General features: G+C 44.0%; 1 protein-coding gene across 1 annotated transcript in view; it reads left to right on the forward strand.

Annotated features, from left to right (window-relative positions):
• The first annotated feature begins 2,677 nt into the window (after positions 1-2,677).
• The window catches only part of LOC147632347 (DUF3754 family protein, putative (DUF3754)), a 155,425-nt gene continuing 140,768 nt past the window's right edge, over positions 2,678-17,334 (forward strand). Inside the window, exons 1-3 of the mRNA XM_086807168.1 lie at positions 2,678-3,436; positions 3,765-4,178; positions 4,526-4,711. Coding sequence (XP_086663294.1) covers positions 2,805-3,436; positions 3,765-4,178; positions 4,526-4,711 — 1,232 coding nt within the window. The 5' untranslated portion in view covers positions 2,678-2,804. The remainder of the gene's footprint in view (positions 3,437-3,764; positions 4,179-4,525; positions 4,712-17,334) is intronic.

Raw genomic sequence — 17,334 nt, forward strand, 5'->3', positions numbered from 1 at the left:
TATGCATAAAATTCAATATTGATGAAAGTAACACTTTTATAATAAAAAAATTCTTTTATGCATCATTTTATGCATAAAAATCAATATTGATGAAAGTAACACTTTTATAATTAAAAAAAATTCTTTTATGCATAAAAATCAATAATGATGAAAGTAATACTTTTATAATTAAAAAAATTCTTTTATGCATCTATTTATGCATAAAAATCAATATGCATCTTTCTATGCATAGAATTTAAATCTAATGAAAATCACTCTTTCATAATAATAAAAATAATCAATATGCAACCTTCTATGCATAGAATTTAAATATAATAGAAATAACACTTTTGTAATAAAAATATTTCTACTTTGCATTTTTCCATGCATAGAATGAAACACTTTTAGAATACACAAACGATGGGGATTACTCTTTTTGAATAATAAAAGGTAATACTTATTTCACAAAATTTAAGAAAATTTCGCCATAACCTCTTTTGTATGGCTGACCATTTTTCAATTTTTCCTATTCTTAATTTACTTAAAAATTATCCCCAATTTGTTTAAAGCATTCTAAACTAATCGAATTCCACTTTTAAACGAGAAACAATATGAAAAGTTTAATTCAAACAATTTAATTACTTAACTAAGATAAAGAAGGGCTGAATTTAAGAATGAGAGAGGGGGAAAGCCTTTCCAGCAAGGCATAGCATCAGATTATCATTTTAAAGATAACAAAAAATTAGAAAACCATTAAAAGAATAAGAAAAAGTAAGATTTGTAACTTACATGAATTTCTAGGAGCTTTCCTTTGGCTTGATGGTTTGAGGGATCTACTCTTGTTTGCAACAAGAGTGGCCACCAATTCTTTAGAAGAGGGAATGGTAAAAAACTAATGAATTATTAAGAAATTCACAGTTTTTGGCTCTGGGGAGGAGTAGAGTAACAGTGCATAAAACACTATTAAGCTTCAACAAAGAGAGAGGCTTTTATTTATAGAAAAAAGTGAGCTTCTAACCAGGCAAATTGATTCTAGAATTTTCCAGATCAGTTTGGTCAATTTTTGACCATTTTTGGGTCAGTTTAGCTTATTACTTTTTGGAACTAAACTTGAATTAGGAGAGAGGAGAGATGAAATATCTCAATTTTTGGGAATTTAAAACTCAACCACACATGTGAAATAGGCGCCTCCTTCATGAGGGGGAATCCCCACATCTGAGGTGTCAAAATTTCATTTTTTTAGTATTTCCTTTGATCCTTAGTCCACTCTTCATCTTATGTGAGTATTTACTCATTTTTGGGGGGGATTTTATTTATTTCTTCTATTTATCTTCTCCAGATATTTTGATGAATCTGATTGGCCCCTCAAAACCTTAATTTAAAATTTTCAGAAAATCTGGACCGCTAGGATAAGGCCTTTCCTTTTGAACAGATTATAATTGATTTCTAATGCACCTTCTGAAAATCTTTTTGAACTTCTGTTTTGGGGGAATTTAATTTAATAAGAAGAGATATTTTTCCATCCAAAAATATCTAAAATCTGAATAATCTCTCTCTAGAATATTTTCTCTCTCTAAGCCAAAATAGGTAAAAACAAGATCTTTTATATATTTGAAGAGGGATTTGATTACAGGGGAAGATACTGGACATCTTGAGAGGCTGGGGAGGAATCTTACAGCACTTGTTGTATGCATGTCACCTCAATATTGTTGCAAGGCATTTGAGAAAAACTTAATGCATCCCCATTCAATGGCCATATCCCAGTAGGTTTGAATTCAGCCTTTATGTTAGACTCTGTGAGTGTGGAAGCTAGTGCTCGAGAGGATATCCCTGCAAGATCAGTCTTAGAAACTTGAAGACAAAAATTATGCATCATCCAAACTGACCTCTCCTTGTTGAAGCTGCTCTTGAATGATTTGAAAACTGAGACATCAAGGGGTTGCAACATTAGCTTATTGTATTGCATCACTAATTTTAAGTTGGCTGCTTGAATGGGCTATGTAGATGGGCTAATGTAAGGAGAAGATAAGAATTTCAAACCATTTTATAGGTAGGTGGCAAGCAAGTGATTGGTGGGTTTAACATAGGATGGATTGGGCCGTTGATCGTCAAGGCTCAATGGCATCCATCCTTCAGCGCCATTTTGTGCATCCAATTTGTATTTTCCTTTTGAGCGCCAAACTTGTCTTAATTGCCCATGTTGATTTATGAAAAATGACGCTGAATGTTAAAAACTATTTTTTAATGGATAAAACGATCTCGAATAATTTGGATCCAAAAATTTCTATGTATTTTTCATGTTGAACGTAAATGAAGTCTCTTGTACGTGAATGAGATTCAGATTCTGTGATTAGTTGCTGAGCTTTATTTTGTCCTTTTGGTATTTGCAGGTTATGAAGGCTTTAGGTGATGTATGTATAAGAAGGAATTGTTGTACCAATAGCAGGGTGTGCATGGGGGGCGGGCAAGAACTGTTGTACCAGAAGTAAGGCGTGCCCCGCCACTTCATTGGTGCCAGCTTACTTTATCACTGATTTTTATTATTATTTAAAAGGGGTAACCTACGCCTTAAATTTATAAGGCCCTACTGGGGGGCGCCCCTTTACCCTATAGGCTATTTTTATTGATGCTTCTAAATTTTTCGTCCTATTACAAAATTTCGAATAGATTTAAGATGGATAGGAGCAAGGCACAAGTTCAAATAAAGAGGTTTGTGGATGCAAGCCGACGGTGTCGACAATACTGATGCACACGTGGCGCGACATTCCTCCTCCGAGGCTCGGATGGTTTTGCCCAGCTAAACAGGCTACATTACGCTACACAGTATGTTGCAGCAGCTGCAGCCGTGCAATGTCGCTTCCTCTCGCCCTGCCACCACAGCCTTGGCAGAACACCACCAGAACAACATCAACAGAGATATTCATGGCTTCTGCAGGCGCTCCTCTGCCCCCATCAGAAGCTTCTGTAACGTCCTCTCTGCGTCTCAGCAGACTGTGGCCCCTTTACACAGCCACGGGCAGATTCACATGGACAAACTCGGCATCTCAGAAAATTTAAGCAATACAGTCAAACGTTGTTTTGCAGAGTTTGAAGATGGCGGCTATGGCGAAGACAAGCATGCAAATTCACCACTGAAAATTCCTCCAGAAGACCATGGTCATGTATCACAACACATCCTATCACAGCAGGAAAGCGTGCCTTTAGGGAAAACGGGAGTTATAGAAAGCCGCCCCGAAGATGGGAAATTTCCTGCAATGATCAAAGAGAAGCCATTAGAGTCTCCTGATGAAGAAACGGATGTTGAGCCGGTCAGTGAAGACGAGCCTTTCGAGCCGATCACCAAAATCTCTGTTCCAAGGCAAAAGTACATACCTGTATCCAAGGTTTCCCTGGTTAAAGCTCTTGCGGACACCTTCGATGACGATGCAAGGGCGTCGGAGTTCCTCACGATTTGCTCGTAAGAATTTCTGTGAGTCTTTCTCATCAGTTGAAAGTTTAAATCTTCGTTTGGTTACTAAGCCAAGCTGCCATTGCATTGTTTTTTTTAAACTTTTAATTTGTTATCTATTTGGAAGTTTTTCCATCACATCCATGCATAGCATTCTCGTACTGTTAACATGTTCTGCGTGTGGAAGTTTTTTATCACCTTCATGCGTCTTAATTGTTTTAAATCCTGGTGGTTCGCTAAGCCAAGCTCACAATGTGTGTTTTTTGATGTTATAGGATAGTAAATAATGGCCTGCCACTGTTCAGTAGATAATAGGTTAAATCCTTGAACTTTGCAGACTTCTTGACTTCATCCTTCATGCCGAACACAAGACAACCCTGGAGCAGTTGCGACTAGACTATAAGATTACACGGTCAGCTCTGAAAAAGGAAGCGCAGCATGCCAAGAGCAGCCTTGTGGGAAAACGCAAGCCAAGAAAGAGAGAAGGCTGGTTGAAGAAGATAACTAATAGAAGAAGGGATCAAAGCAAAGTAGCCAAGACAGTTTCTGATAGCATCAAAGAACAACTTGCAAGTTCAATTGTGGATCAGGTTGATAAGCCCCCACCGAACGGATCACCCTTTTCTTCTGCTTCTGCTGACGAGGTAGAAGGAGGGCCTTCCTCCCTTGCAAGTGCCAATGGGACACTCTTAAGCAAACACAACACGTCTACAACTACGAATGGGGATGTTGCTCCTGATGGAACAATCAGGTATGTAGACCTATCTTTATCTAGTTTTCAGTGCAACTCTTGCCAGCCTAAGAGCCTTTACGAGCACGTAGCAAATGGGTGAAGCAAACTGCTAATGATTGCTCATCCATGCTTTGAACTCCCTGTCCATCTCTCAGATCAGCTGACAGACTCCAATGCGGCAGGGTGACACATAAAGACCCTAACTTATTTCTTCACCTCAACTGGAACCTTACCAGAGAGCATGTCCATGTGCATGCACGTGACACTTTCCCAACTTGTCCAACTTGTCCAAATTTTTCCAGTTGTTTTTTGTATAATTGTGGTAAGTACATAACTTTACAAGGTTTTTGCTTGAATCTTTGCAGAAATAGTATTGCAGCTGCTGCACGTTTCCAGCGTAACTTCCTAAAACTCCTCAGGAATGCGCAGTTCCAAGGTCTTTCAGCTCGCGATTTGCAGTTGACATCTGCACTTAACACAGACTATCTACTAACACTTCCAATTGAGGTGGACTGGAAACAAGCACCCTCAGAAATTACTATTATTTTCAGGCAAGTTTACTTTGTTGTTTTTTGAGAGTTGAAATTCATTAATCTTAGCAGCTCATAACATGAATGGTTGGTACATTCTCCTTATCTCTGGTGTATGTAAGTGTTGAGAAACGGACGTGACTAAGCATGGAGAGACCAAGGGTACATAATTAAATTATATATACTATAGTAAACTCTGCTATGACAGTTGTGCTCCTTTCTTAATTGCCTTTATTTCCATTCATACTTTTGCAGACACTCTAGGAATTGTTCTCCATCAAAACTCTTTTCTTGCTACTTCTAGACATGTCTCAAGGCTGCTAAATTTAGTATAGCATATATTTTGCATTTGGTTGTTGGTTTTTGGTTTTGACCTTCTATTTTGTGAAAGCCTATTTTTTTGGGGAAGGGAGGGGGGTTTACGTCCCAAACTAATCTAGGGTTATTCTAACTCAGGGTCAATGAGATCAGTTCCAGGATGGCTCAGGTAGAGCCAGGAAACTCGTGTGGTTGCTACAGAGGAAGTTGAGGTTGTTTACAATAGTTCTCTTCTTTTATGGCTTTGTGAGGACATGAATCTAAAAGAAGGGGGGGATAATGTTATGTCCCAAACTAATCCAAGTTTAGTTGTGTACTAACCCTGGATTAGTTTGGGACGTAACATTATCCCCAATGTTATGTCCCAAACTAATCTAGGGTTAGTTGTGTACTAACCCTGGATTAGTTTGGGACGTAACATTATCCCCCCCTTCTTCACGTCCTTGGGAATCCATAAAAGAAGAGAACCACCGGAAGCGATCCTTGACTTCCCAACGATCCTCTGTAGCAAGCACACAAGTTCTATGGCTCTACCTGAGCCATCCTGGTGCTCGTCTTCCAAACACTGCTACTAGAATCTGGAAATCCACATCAGGTGACTGGCTGACTAATCTGATTTGCTGGAAGCAGAATCAGAATCCCTGGAGTTAGATTCACAGCTAGGAAGTCCTGTACCACACAAACAATAACCTCAAAATAACCTTTAAACTAAAGCACTATATTGTGCACAATTTAGTATATCATACCAAAATCCACGTGCCTTGTTAGCAATCACAAACTGAGTAAGTGCTACTAGCTCCGAAAGATTATTAATCAAGTGTCACCATGTAGAATCATGTCATACGATTGGACACGAGAGGTTCTTGTCTCTGCTAAGGAAAAATCAGTATTCTTCCTCTGCCTTAGCCTTATAATAAAGAGTCCTTACACCCTATCTTGCTGAAACGAGACCCAAGCAGGGGTCACCCCTTCCTGGACTCACTTCTCCAGTTAGCACTTTAATATACACTCTTAAAAGACAATAGCACAAGACAAAATAGCAAAAAGTAATTAACAACTCTGAGCATAGATAGATGACACCACATTGAGGCCGGAACGGCCGGCCCCCCCCCAAGGAAATGATATTATTACTTGGGAGAATTTGTTACAAGTACACGGGCCCAAGGCCAGATTTCCAATAAGCAATGCACAATGAAAACAAAGTATCAAACCCAAACATGTTTGTTGATGCCGAGTCTGCAGTCACCAAGGGCTGCCCCGTCCATAGCACCTTCCAGAGTCACACTTCGCGTGCAATCCACCCGTCCCTGGCACTACGGATCACGCCGTGCCAGTCCTAGCGATGGGGCACCCTCACGGAGTTGACTCGGTGAATGGAAGAGGAGTCCAGACATAGGAGAGCAGGAGAATTCCTCATTCTTCGCGATGAAAATCTTCTGGAGCCACCGTACCTGCTGTTGTACCTGCTGTACCTGCTGTACGACCAGAATCAGCAATTAATGAAGGTACTGTACCTGCTGTACTTGCTGGTGTACCTGCTGTACCTGCTGAACGACCAGAATCAGCAATTAATGAAGGTACTGTACCTGCTGTACCTGCTGTACCTGCTGGTGTACCTGCTGTACGACCAGAATCAGCAATTAATGAAGGTACTGTACCTGCTGTACCTGCTGGTGTACCTGCTGTACCTGCTGTACGACCAGTTTCATGAGAACAATGAGTGCTCCAGCCTGTTTTCTCTAAATCCCAGCCAACAATTGTGTTTTCCTTCCTCCAAAATGCAAGGGAGAGGGCTGGAAGTGAGGCGCCTTCCTCCCATGCAAAAGATTGGGTGTGGTAGGTGGGGTAGGTGGCCAACCCCCACCCCACATGCTATAAAAGGGTGCCCAGGCCAAAAGAAGGTGCCCACACTTATAAAGTGTCCACCTACTTTTAATGAAGTATGAAACCTGTAAGTTATAAGACTTATAACTTAAAACTCTTATTAAAATAAGAGTTTCCCACCTGTTCACACGCCACAAAACCTGTCAGAAGACAAGGCATTCCACGGCTCACGGGAGGGCGTCCCCGACCCCTGAGCTAGACACACATGTCAAGCATGCAAACGAAACCAGTTCACGCGAAAACATTTCAAAGGCAGGCAAACATGAGTGCACAATGCAATATTGTTAAAGGATAATCTCCGTTCATGTACTTGCACAATACTTGACATTTCCGGGCACAAACAGGCCCACCGGAAAGTCAACTCCAGGTACACACACAGTGTACAATCCACCTGTCCCTGGCACTACGAACCACGCCGTGCCAGTCCTAGCGGTGGTAATCCAGAAACATACACCGTGTGCAATCCACCCGTCCCTGGCACTACGAATCACGCCGTGCCAGTCCTAGCGATGGAGCACCACTACGGAGTATGCTCATCCAGAGCCCAAAGCTCACACAAGAAGATAAGAGGACCATTAGATAGCTCAATGGTGACATCTCCCCGTCTTCTAAACAGTTGTCCGCAACTGAAAAGCTTCCAAATAGTCATGGAGAAGCTGCGGATAATCTTTGAAGTAGTCCTCATCAACCCACTTAGCATCAATGGGGAGATAGTTCTTGAACTTCACCAAATAGCGTCTCACAAGCTTGCCTGCAGATAGCTTACGCTCTTTATGAAACACAATCTGCTCTGGTTGCAAAATCTCTTCCAACTCATCCACTTCTGGTGGATCCTCAATGATAGGAAGACTTGGTTCCGGACCCACATACTTGCGTAAGAGGCTAACATGGAAAGCATTATGTATCTTCCAATGGGATGGCAATGCTAAACGAAAAGCAACTTCATTGATCTGCTCAATGACCTTGAAAGGCCCATAATACCTGGATGAGAGCTTGGGAAACATCCCCTCCTTACCAGATCTCTTACGGAGTCTAGCTTTTTCGAATTTCAGCAATACCCAATCATTTACCTTGACATCCAAATGCTTTCTATGCTTGTCTGCAGCCTTCTTATGCTTCTCTTGAGAACGGGCTATGGCTGTCCGTACCTGTGCAAAGGCAACATCCAAGTCCCTGACAAAGTCATCAGCAGCAAAAATCTCATCCTTAGTACGTAGGATGGGAGGCAATACCACTTTGCCATAAACTATCTCAAAGGGAGCCTTCCCAGTAGAAGCATGCACCGTGTTATTGTATGCAAACTCCACAAGTGGCAAATACTTTTCCCACAAAGTCTTTTGATCAGCCACATAGCATTTGAGAAGGTCCAATACGGCTGAATTTGCTGCTTCACTTTGACCATCGGTTTGAGGATGAAAAGCGGATGAAAAATTCAGCTTTGTGCCCATATTGTCAAAAAGTGCTCTCCAGAAGAGACTGGTAGTTCGAGGATCACGGTCACCCACAATAGATTTAGGCATACCATGATGCTTGAATACCTGAGATAAGAAAACTTTTGCCATATGATCTGCCTTGATCGTTTTCTTGACCGGCAAGAAATGAGCTTGCTTGCTAAACCGGTCAACGATAGTCCATATAGCATCATTACCTTGCTGAGTGCGAGGCAAATCCATGATGAAATCCATAGCTATACTCTCCCATGGCTGCGAGGGAATAGGCAATGGTAGAAGCAATCCAGGAGACTTCTGACGATCAAATGAGGCAAGCACGTACATAAGCCTCAATGTCCTTCCTCATCCCTGGCCAAAAGAAGTAGCGTTCAACCATATGAGTAGTAGGTAGAATACCTCTATGCCCTGCATACGGTGGAGCATGGCATTCTTCCAACACTTTTTGCCTCAAATCTGTGAGCACACAAAGGCAATTATCTTTAAGGAGATACCCATCTTTGATCACATATGATGCATGAGTATGACCAGCCACCAAATCAGCCCATAAATCTGAAAAATCAGCATCTATACGGTACTTATTTTGCATAGACGACAAGTCTCCATGAGAGGCAATTGAGATAGAAGCTACATACGGCCTTCGAGACAATGCATCGGCCACCACATTCTTCTTTCCCGGTGTATGCACAATCTGAAAATGAAACATAGAGAGGAAATTTGCCATCCGCATATGCTTCTCTGAGAGCTTAGTTTGTGTGAGAAAATATCGTAAGCTTTGGTTGTCGGTCTTCACCATAAACTCTGCACCCAAAAGATAGTGCTTCCAAATGGTCAATGCATGAATCACTGCCAATAGCTCCTTCTCATAGATCCCCAAAGAAAGCTCCGTATCACGCAAACGGCGGCTCTCAAATGCCACGGGGTGTCCTTCCTGGTTTAGGACAGCACCTAAACAATCTCCACATGCATCACATTCCACAAAGAATGGCTTGTGCAAGTCAGGAATGATCAACACGGGCCCAGATATGATTGCATCCTTTAGTGAATAGAAAGCTTTGCTTTCCAAAGAAGTCCACTGAAAGGGGACTTTCTTCTTTGTCAACTGATGAAGAGGGGCAGCAATCAAAGCAAAATGCCATATGAACCGTCTATAGTATGAGCATAACCCAAGAAAACTACGAACCTCATGCACTGACTTGAGTTCAGGCCAATTCTTGATAGCCTCAATCTTGGCGGGATCCATTCGTATGCCATCTTGAGAAACAATATGCCCAAGATAATGAATTTCGGAGAGGAAGAACTCACTCTTCTTAGCATTGATGTGAAGTCTATGCTTTCGGAGTTCTTCAAAGACTATGGCCAAATGCTTTCTGTGCTCTTCTTCACTCTTGGAATAAACCAAGATGTCATCGAAGAAAACTCCAGTGAACGATCGATGATCTCTAAAAATCCTGTCCATCATACGGTTAAAAGTGGCAGGAGCATTTGTAAGACCGAAAGGCATAACAAGATACTCGTACAAACCAAATGCTGTCCTGAAAGCGGTCTTATGCACATCCTCTGGTACTACCCGTACTTGATGATATCCACTCTTCAAATCAATTCGGCTGAAATATGCCGAGCCATCCAATCTATCCAAAATATCATCAATACGAGGAATAGGAAACCTATTCTTGATGGTTAGTTTATTTAGAGCCCGATAATCCACACACATACGATAGGAGAGATCCTTCTTCTGCACTAGAAGTACGGGAGAGCAATACGGTGAAGAGCTAGGGCGGATCAAACCTTTTTGCATGAGCTCATTGACTTGCTTCATGATCTCCTCCTGCTGTGATGCACTCACACGGTATGCCGGCCTATTTGGTGGAGAACTGCCAGGCACAAGGTCTATACGATGATCCTCCGGCCGTGGTGGTGGTAGCTCCCCTGGAAGTGAATCTGTAAAGCAATCTTCATATTGTTTCAAAAATTCCAGCCTATCACATGTGATAGAATCAAGAGAATGATCAACATGGTCTACTCTATCACGAACAAAAATCATGTACGAGCAAAGACCCTTTCTCATGGCTTTATTTATTTGAATGTGGGATACAATAGGGATAGAATTCCCTTCCACACCGGCATCAATAACATGCTCTTTGCCCCTATGCATAAATGTGATCCGGTTGGTCTTGTAAGCCTTGCGAGGATCAAGACGGGAGTGCCAAGGCTTTCCAAGCAATACATCACACCCATTTAATGGTGCAGTGAGGAAGTTCTCATGGTCCAAATATCCCTGAATATGCATGCGAAGCTTGCCAATAAGGGGTGTGACCTTGACTTTCTTGCCAACAAATGCACTTCCGGCCTCAATCTCCGGTCCCATGTCATCCACACTAATGCCCAATGCTGTAGCCATTTCCAATGATATGAAGTTGTCCGTGGCACAATCATCAAACATAAATAATGCAGGTTGATCTTTGAGCTGTCCCCATGCCTTGCATACCATCCTATCCAAAGCATCATGGGCTGTCCCCCCTTGTACATCGGGCACCATATGCACATTAACCTTGGTTTCCTTTGCATCCTCTTTGCCTGCTTTCTTTGGGCATTGCCGGACCATGTGATCTTTACTACCACAAGAAAAACACTTACCGTCACGTATATATTGCACCCTTTGTTCCGGAGTAAGTCCATAGTTAGGCCTTTTGTTGGGACGCTTCTTCTCTGAGGTACTTTCAGCTTTTGGAGCTCCCTTAACTTCATTGGAGTCCCTTTTTGGTGGCTGTCCACCCTTATGCAGATTTGGGACAGCCTTGTCCTTCCCCCTTTGAGCATGTCCATCTCTATAATTTTGCTTCAGCTTTTGCTCCAATTGTTCGGTGGCCAAAGCAGCTGAAATGAGCTGTTGTAGAGTGTGGTTTGGGTACAACTCCAAGCCCGATTGGTAAACCGGTTGGAGTCCCGATTCAAACTTTCTCTTGCGTTCCTCATCATTTACCTGCATAATAGGGGAAACTTCCAAGAGTGTTTTCCAAAACTTGGATACATAAGCATGAACTGACTCACCTTCATTCTGCTTAACCCAATCCCACTTCTTGCGGATGTTCTTCTTGGCATTAGGGGGTAAGAATTGGGCATAGAATCTAGTTTTGAATTCAGCCCAAGTGTCCACGGGAGTGCCTGAGAGCTTTTCTGCAAGCCACCAATGAGCGGCCGTGCCCTTCAAGAACATGCTGGCATGCCTCACCTTGGACTTTTCTGAAAAATCCTCATCACTAAAAGCAATGTCAAATTGGGAAACAAATGACATAACCTTGGAAGCATCAAACTCACCATGATATGTCTCGAACTTGACGGATTTGTCCCCGGCTTTGAATTCCTTTTGCTTATGAACATGATGCTCATAATCCCCATGCGTCCTCTTGATTCCACGTTCATGTGGATCAGCCCTGACATCCATAGATGCTCCTGCATACCTAGGTGGCATACGTGGACGTGAACCATGTGCTGTACCTGCATGCATGTGTGTAGCCCCACCACTTTCTCTTGCAGCATAAGCATGATCCGGAGAGGATGTGGAGATGGGAGCATGAAGAAATGGCTCTTCATGGGAGAGTTCAACAGGTAAAGTAGTAGTACGGGGATGTCGGTGCTCTCTAAGCCCATGAGAAACCTGCAATGATGAAGAATGAGGCTTGTAACGATCATCTCTAGAAGTAATGTTACCTTCATAGGCATGGCTATGCCTCCCATATAAGGTAGAATCACGTCGGGATGTAATGGAAGGCTCCTCTTTGTGGACAGCAGATTTCAGCTTTGGAGAGGCTATCCCAGGCATGTCCACCAATGGAGATCTCTTTATAACAAGCTCCCCATCCTGGCCCTGCAATACATCACCCTTTTCCACTAAGAATGAAAGAGCTAGCTCACGAGGTTTCAGCCCTGATCCACGAGCCAAAGCTTCAAAGTCTTGAAAGACGGTTGCCTCTTTTTTCTTTGCATCTAGCACTTGTTGAATGTGTGGGTCCTCACGTAGGCTGGCCAATTCCATCTCCCTGGCATGGAGAAGCTCTCGCATACGCTGAATTTCAGCATTGATGGCACTTGGCTCTTGCTCTTGCTCCTGCATTTTCTCCTTGCCACGGGACGGCTGTCCCAACCATACATGATCACGGGCATAAGGCATCCGTCCACTTGCTTGAGTTCCACTGGAGTGCCCCTTTGAATTTGGCACTTCCTTGCTACTTGCTTGGCTAGCCATAATAAGAGTAAAGTCACTAATGGAGAGTGGTCAGGAAGCCTTTGGATCGTCTCCCAATGTAGAAAAAGGAAGATCCGTGCTCTGATACCACTGAAACGAGACCCAAGCAGGGGTCACCCCTTCCTGGACTCACTTCTCCAGTTAGCACTTTAATATACACTCTTAAAAGACAATAGCACAAGACAAAATAGCAAAAAGTAATTAACAACTCTGAGCATAGATAGATGACACCACACTGAGGCCGGAACGGCCGGCCCCCCCCCAAGGAAATGATATTATTACTTGGGAGAATTTGTTACAAGTACACGGGCCCAAGGCCAGATTTCCAATAAGCAATGCACAATGAAAACAAAGTATCAAACCCAAACATGTTTGTTGATGCCGAGTCTGCAGTCACCAAGGGCTGCCCCGTCCATAGCACCTTCCAGAGTCACACTTCGCGTGCAATCCACCCGTCCCTGGCACTACGGATCACGCCGTGCCAGTCCTAGCGATGGGGCACCCTCACGGAGTTGACTCGGTGAATGGAAGAGGAGTCCAGACATAGGAGAGCAGGAGAATTCCTCATTCTTCGCGATGAAAATCTTCTGGAGCCACCGTACCTGCTGTTGTACCTGCTGTACCTGCTGTACGACCAGAATCAGCAATTAATGAAGGTACTGTACCTGCTGTACTTGCTGGTGTACCCGCTGTACCTGCTGAACGACCAGAATCAGCAATTAATGAAGGTACTGTACTTGCTGTACCTGCTGTACCTGCTGGTGTACCTGCTGTACGACCAGAATCAGCAATTAATGAAGGTACTGTACCTGCTGTACCTGCTGGTGTACCTGCTGTACCTGCTGTACGACCAGTTTCATGAGAACAATGAGTGCTCCAGCCTGTTTTCTCTAAATCCCAGCCAACAATTGTGTTTTCCTTCCTCCAAAATGCAAGGGAGAGGGCTGGAAGTGAGGCGCCTTCCTCCCATGCAAAAGATTGGGTGTGGTAGGTGGGGTAGGTGGCCAACCCCCACCCCACATGCTATAAAAGGGTGCCCAGGCCAAAAGAAGGTGCCCACACTTATAAAGTGTCCACCTACTTTTAATGAAGTATGAAACCTGTAAGTTATAAGACTTATAACTTAAAACTCTTATTAAAATAAGAGTTTCCCACCTGTTCACACGCCACAAAACCTGTCAGAAGACAAGGCATTCCACGGCTCACGGGAGGGCATCCCCGACCCCTGAGCTAGACACACATGTCAAGCATGCAAACGAAACCAGTTCACGCGAAAACATTTCAAAGGCAGGCAAACATGAGTGCACAATGCAATATTGTTAAAGGATAATCTCCGTTCATGTACTTGCACAATACTTGACATTTCCGGGCACAAACAGGCCCACCGGAAAGTCAATTCCAGGTACACACACAGTGTACAATCCACCCGTCCCTGGCACTACGAACCACGCCGTGCCAGTCCTAGCGGTGGTAATCCAGAAACATACACCGTGTGCAATCCACCCGTCCCTGGCACTACGAATCACGCCGTGCCAGTCCTAGCGATGGAACACCACTACGGAGTATGCTCATCCAGAGCCCAAAGCTCACACAAGAAGATAAGAGGACCATTAGATAGCTCAATGGTGACACTTGCAGCCACGTAAGCAGCACCCACACACAAAAAACATGCCGGCCAGTGCAAATACAAACAAAAGAAACCAAAAGAAATAAAACGATTCGTCACCTTCTTGTAAAAAAATTGACTGCATCAGCGCCCCCCCCCCCCTCCCCCCCCTCCTCCAGCATTTTTGCGCTTTCTTCACCTTGTGTGTGCTGCGCATACGACCAGCCATTGTCCCCTCTTTGGCGTGTGTTCTTCAGCCCTGAACATGCATGGTGTTACATGCGCCGAGGTTGACCGTGATAACGTGCAACAGGGCCTTCTTTATACCTTTATGTGGTGAGAATATGTAGCATCAACTTTAGAGAATAGGGAGAGTGTAGAGAATGTAGAATGTAGAAGATGACACCGGATTGGGTCCCAATACCCACTAAAGACCCACTTCCCCCCCCCCCCCCCCCGCGCGCCCCCCGCCGTCTCTCTCCCCGCAAGTAGGAGTATTTGCTTATATTATTCTTTGGAGAAATGTTGTACAATGCTGAGTACAAATGATATGAATGCCCAACGCAAGGACGAGGAGGCCCAAACATCGGTGGAGTATCCAGCTATCCTGAGGCTCTGCTGAAGACTCTCCTTGGCCACTGATGCAAGTCCAGATGACTGAAGGACTGCACATATGCTGGCTGATATGTAAGAGATTCTTCCTTGTTGCTTGGAGATGAGTAGGATGCTGCAAACTGAAGTCATTTTCTGCTGAATACCTGAATGGGATTATGTGGGCTGAGGAGAGGCTTTTATACCTCAACAAATCAGCAGTCGGCTGCCTCAAGAGGCTGTTGGCTAATGCATGAAGCCCCCACCACTGGAACAAGCCTAGTCGGCTGCTGAAAGTACCCTCACGACTGCTAACTGCCAGTTGGCCAGCATTAAATGGTGGTCGGGTACTGCACAACCAGTCGGCTGACCATTAGATGCTGGTCGGAAGCTGTATTCCCTGTCGGCGGGCCCACAGATGCTGGTTGGGTGCTGTAGCAATGCCTGTCGGCTGCTACCAACTGTGAGGCAAAGGCATTGGCTGCCTTTGCAAGGCTAGCCAAGCTGAGGCTGCCTTGGGGCTGGCCTTAGGGTTGGTCCCCTCCTATGTGAATGCACCTACAATGCTTTACATGCAACTAATGCTAAGGCTAACACATACATGCTCCTGAATGATGCTTTCTCCAAGTGGATGAAGAGGAATGATAACTGACTGACCTACGTAGCTCGTGCCTGACTGTCCCTGGACTGAGGGCTCACAATGGGGTCACGGCATATGACAAAAAATCCTAGAAAAGGTTCTACTTCTCTACAAATGTTGCACTGAAAATCATTCCAGTGTGTCATTGTGTACCCCAATGCAGGGTGCACGTGACATTCCCTCCTGCTTAACTTGGCGGCAGGTTCAGAGCTTCCAAGTAGTCCGCCAACAACTGCGGGTATCCTGAAAGGACTCTTCATCGAGCCAAACTGCCTCATGGGTTCCGCGGTCCTTAAACTTTGTAGAGAATTGTCGTATTCTTCGACCGGATCCATGCTTCCATCTGTGGTGGAGGAGAATCTGTTCTGGTGCTGTAACTTTAGCTTCGTCAATCATATCTGGTTGTTGCTCTTCTGAGATATCCTACATATGGCTTCAACCAAGAAACATGAAAAACATTGTGCAAAGCAAACTTTCCGGCAACTTTAACTTTAAAGAGACATCACTTAACTTCTGAATGAGTGGAAATGGGCCGAAACTTTGGAATGAGAGTTTAGGACAACGCTTGCCACTTGCTGTAGCCGTTGTTTCATGATGCGGAGATATACCCAATCCCCTTCCTTAGAGTGGACGTCTTGCCTGGATTTGTTGGCTTGCCGGGTATATGCTTCTTAAGCCTTGGCAAGGCGCTCCTTAATTGACTCCATGATTTCCGAGAACGTCTCGGTGGTTTTATTGGCCTCAAGCGATGGTTACACTTGTCTCATTAGAAGAGAGGAGAACCGGCGACCAAATACTGCCTCGTATGGCGCCCGGCCAATACTCGATGAGTGAGTATCATTTAGGATTGCCTGCACGCAAGGAAGATATTGTTCCCATTTCGACTGTTGGTCATGGCAGTATGATTTGAGAACGTCAAAGGCCAATTGACTATAAATTTCTGTTTGGCTATCTGTTTGAGGATGGAATGCGCTGGACAACTGCAACTTAGTCCCAAAATTGTCAACAAACAATGCTCTCCGAAAGTGGGGCGTAAATTTTGGATCTCTATCTGATGTGATAGTCCGTGGCAAACCACCAATGGGGTACCAAAACCGAATGAACAAGCGAGCTATGTCCTCGGCTGTGGCTGTCTACTTGCATGGAATGATTATACAAAACTTACTGAATCTATCAACAATGGTCATACACAGTGTGTTTCTAGATCCAGCTGAGGTGGGAAGAGGGCCTACGAAGTCCATACTGATGTCATGAAAGGGTCCCTCAGGAATAGGCAAAGGCTGTAGCAACCTTGCTTGTTTGGTATGAGGAACTTTCACTTTTGACCTATCTGGCATGATTGGACATGTTGGTAGACATCCGGGCGCATCTTAGGCCAATAGAATGACCTCTCTAACATCTCCAAGGTACTGTTGATATCCCTATGACCCCCAACCAGAGAATCGTGGGCATCATGGAGAAGGACTTGACGCTTGTCTTTGAGTACACAAAAGCGGTTCTTGAAAAAAAACCAACCATCCTGTATACGGTAATAGCTTGGTTCTGAGCTGAGGGCCAACTGATATTGAGTCTCGAACTCTGTTGAATCCGGATATTGTGCCTTTATACTATCTAAGTCTTTGCCATGAATTTCAAGCACAGTGGACTTATTCAATGTTTGAATAGTGCCCTTGCGACTAAGAGCATCGGCAATGGGGTTATGCTTGCTCGGAATGTATTCAATCATTCCCCCAAACTATCGGAACAATTGACTCCATCGGGATTGCTTGTCACTCCATTGAGCACTAGGCATGGTTTGCAACCATTTAAGTGCCTGGTGATTTGTCTTAATTGCGAAGTCCCTTCCGTAAAGGAAGTGCTTCCAATGTTTATAAGAGCGGTCATCACCCCCAAGAGCTCTTTGTTATACAC

Source organism: Cibotium barometz, chromosome 13, assembly GCF_041138505.1.
Source record: "Cibotium barometz isolate CiBa-2024 chromosome 13, ASM4113850v1, whole genome shotgun sequence".
Taxonomy (NCBI): domain Eukaryota; kingdom Viridiplantae; phylum Streptophyta; class Polypodiopsida; order Cyatheales; family Cibotiaceae; genus Cibotium; species Cibotium barometz.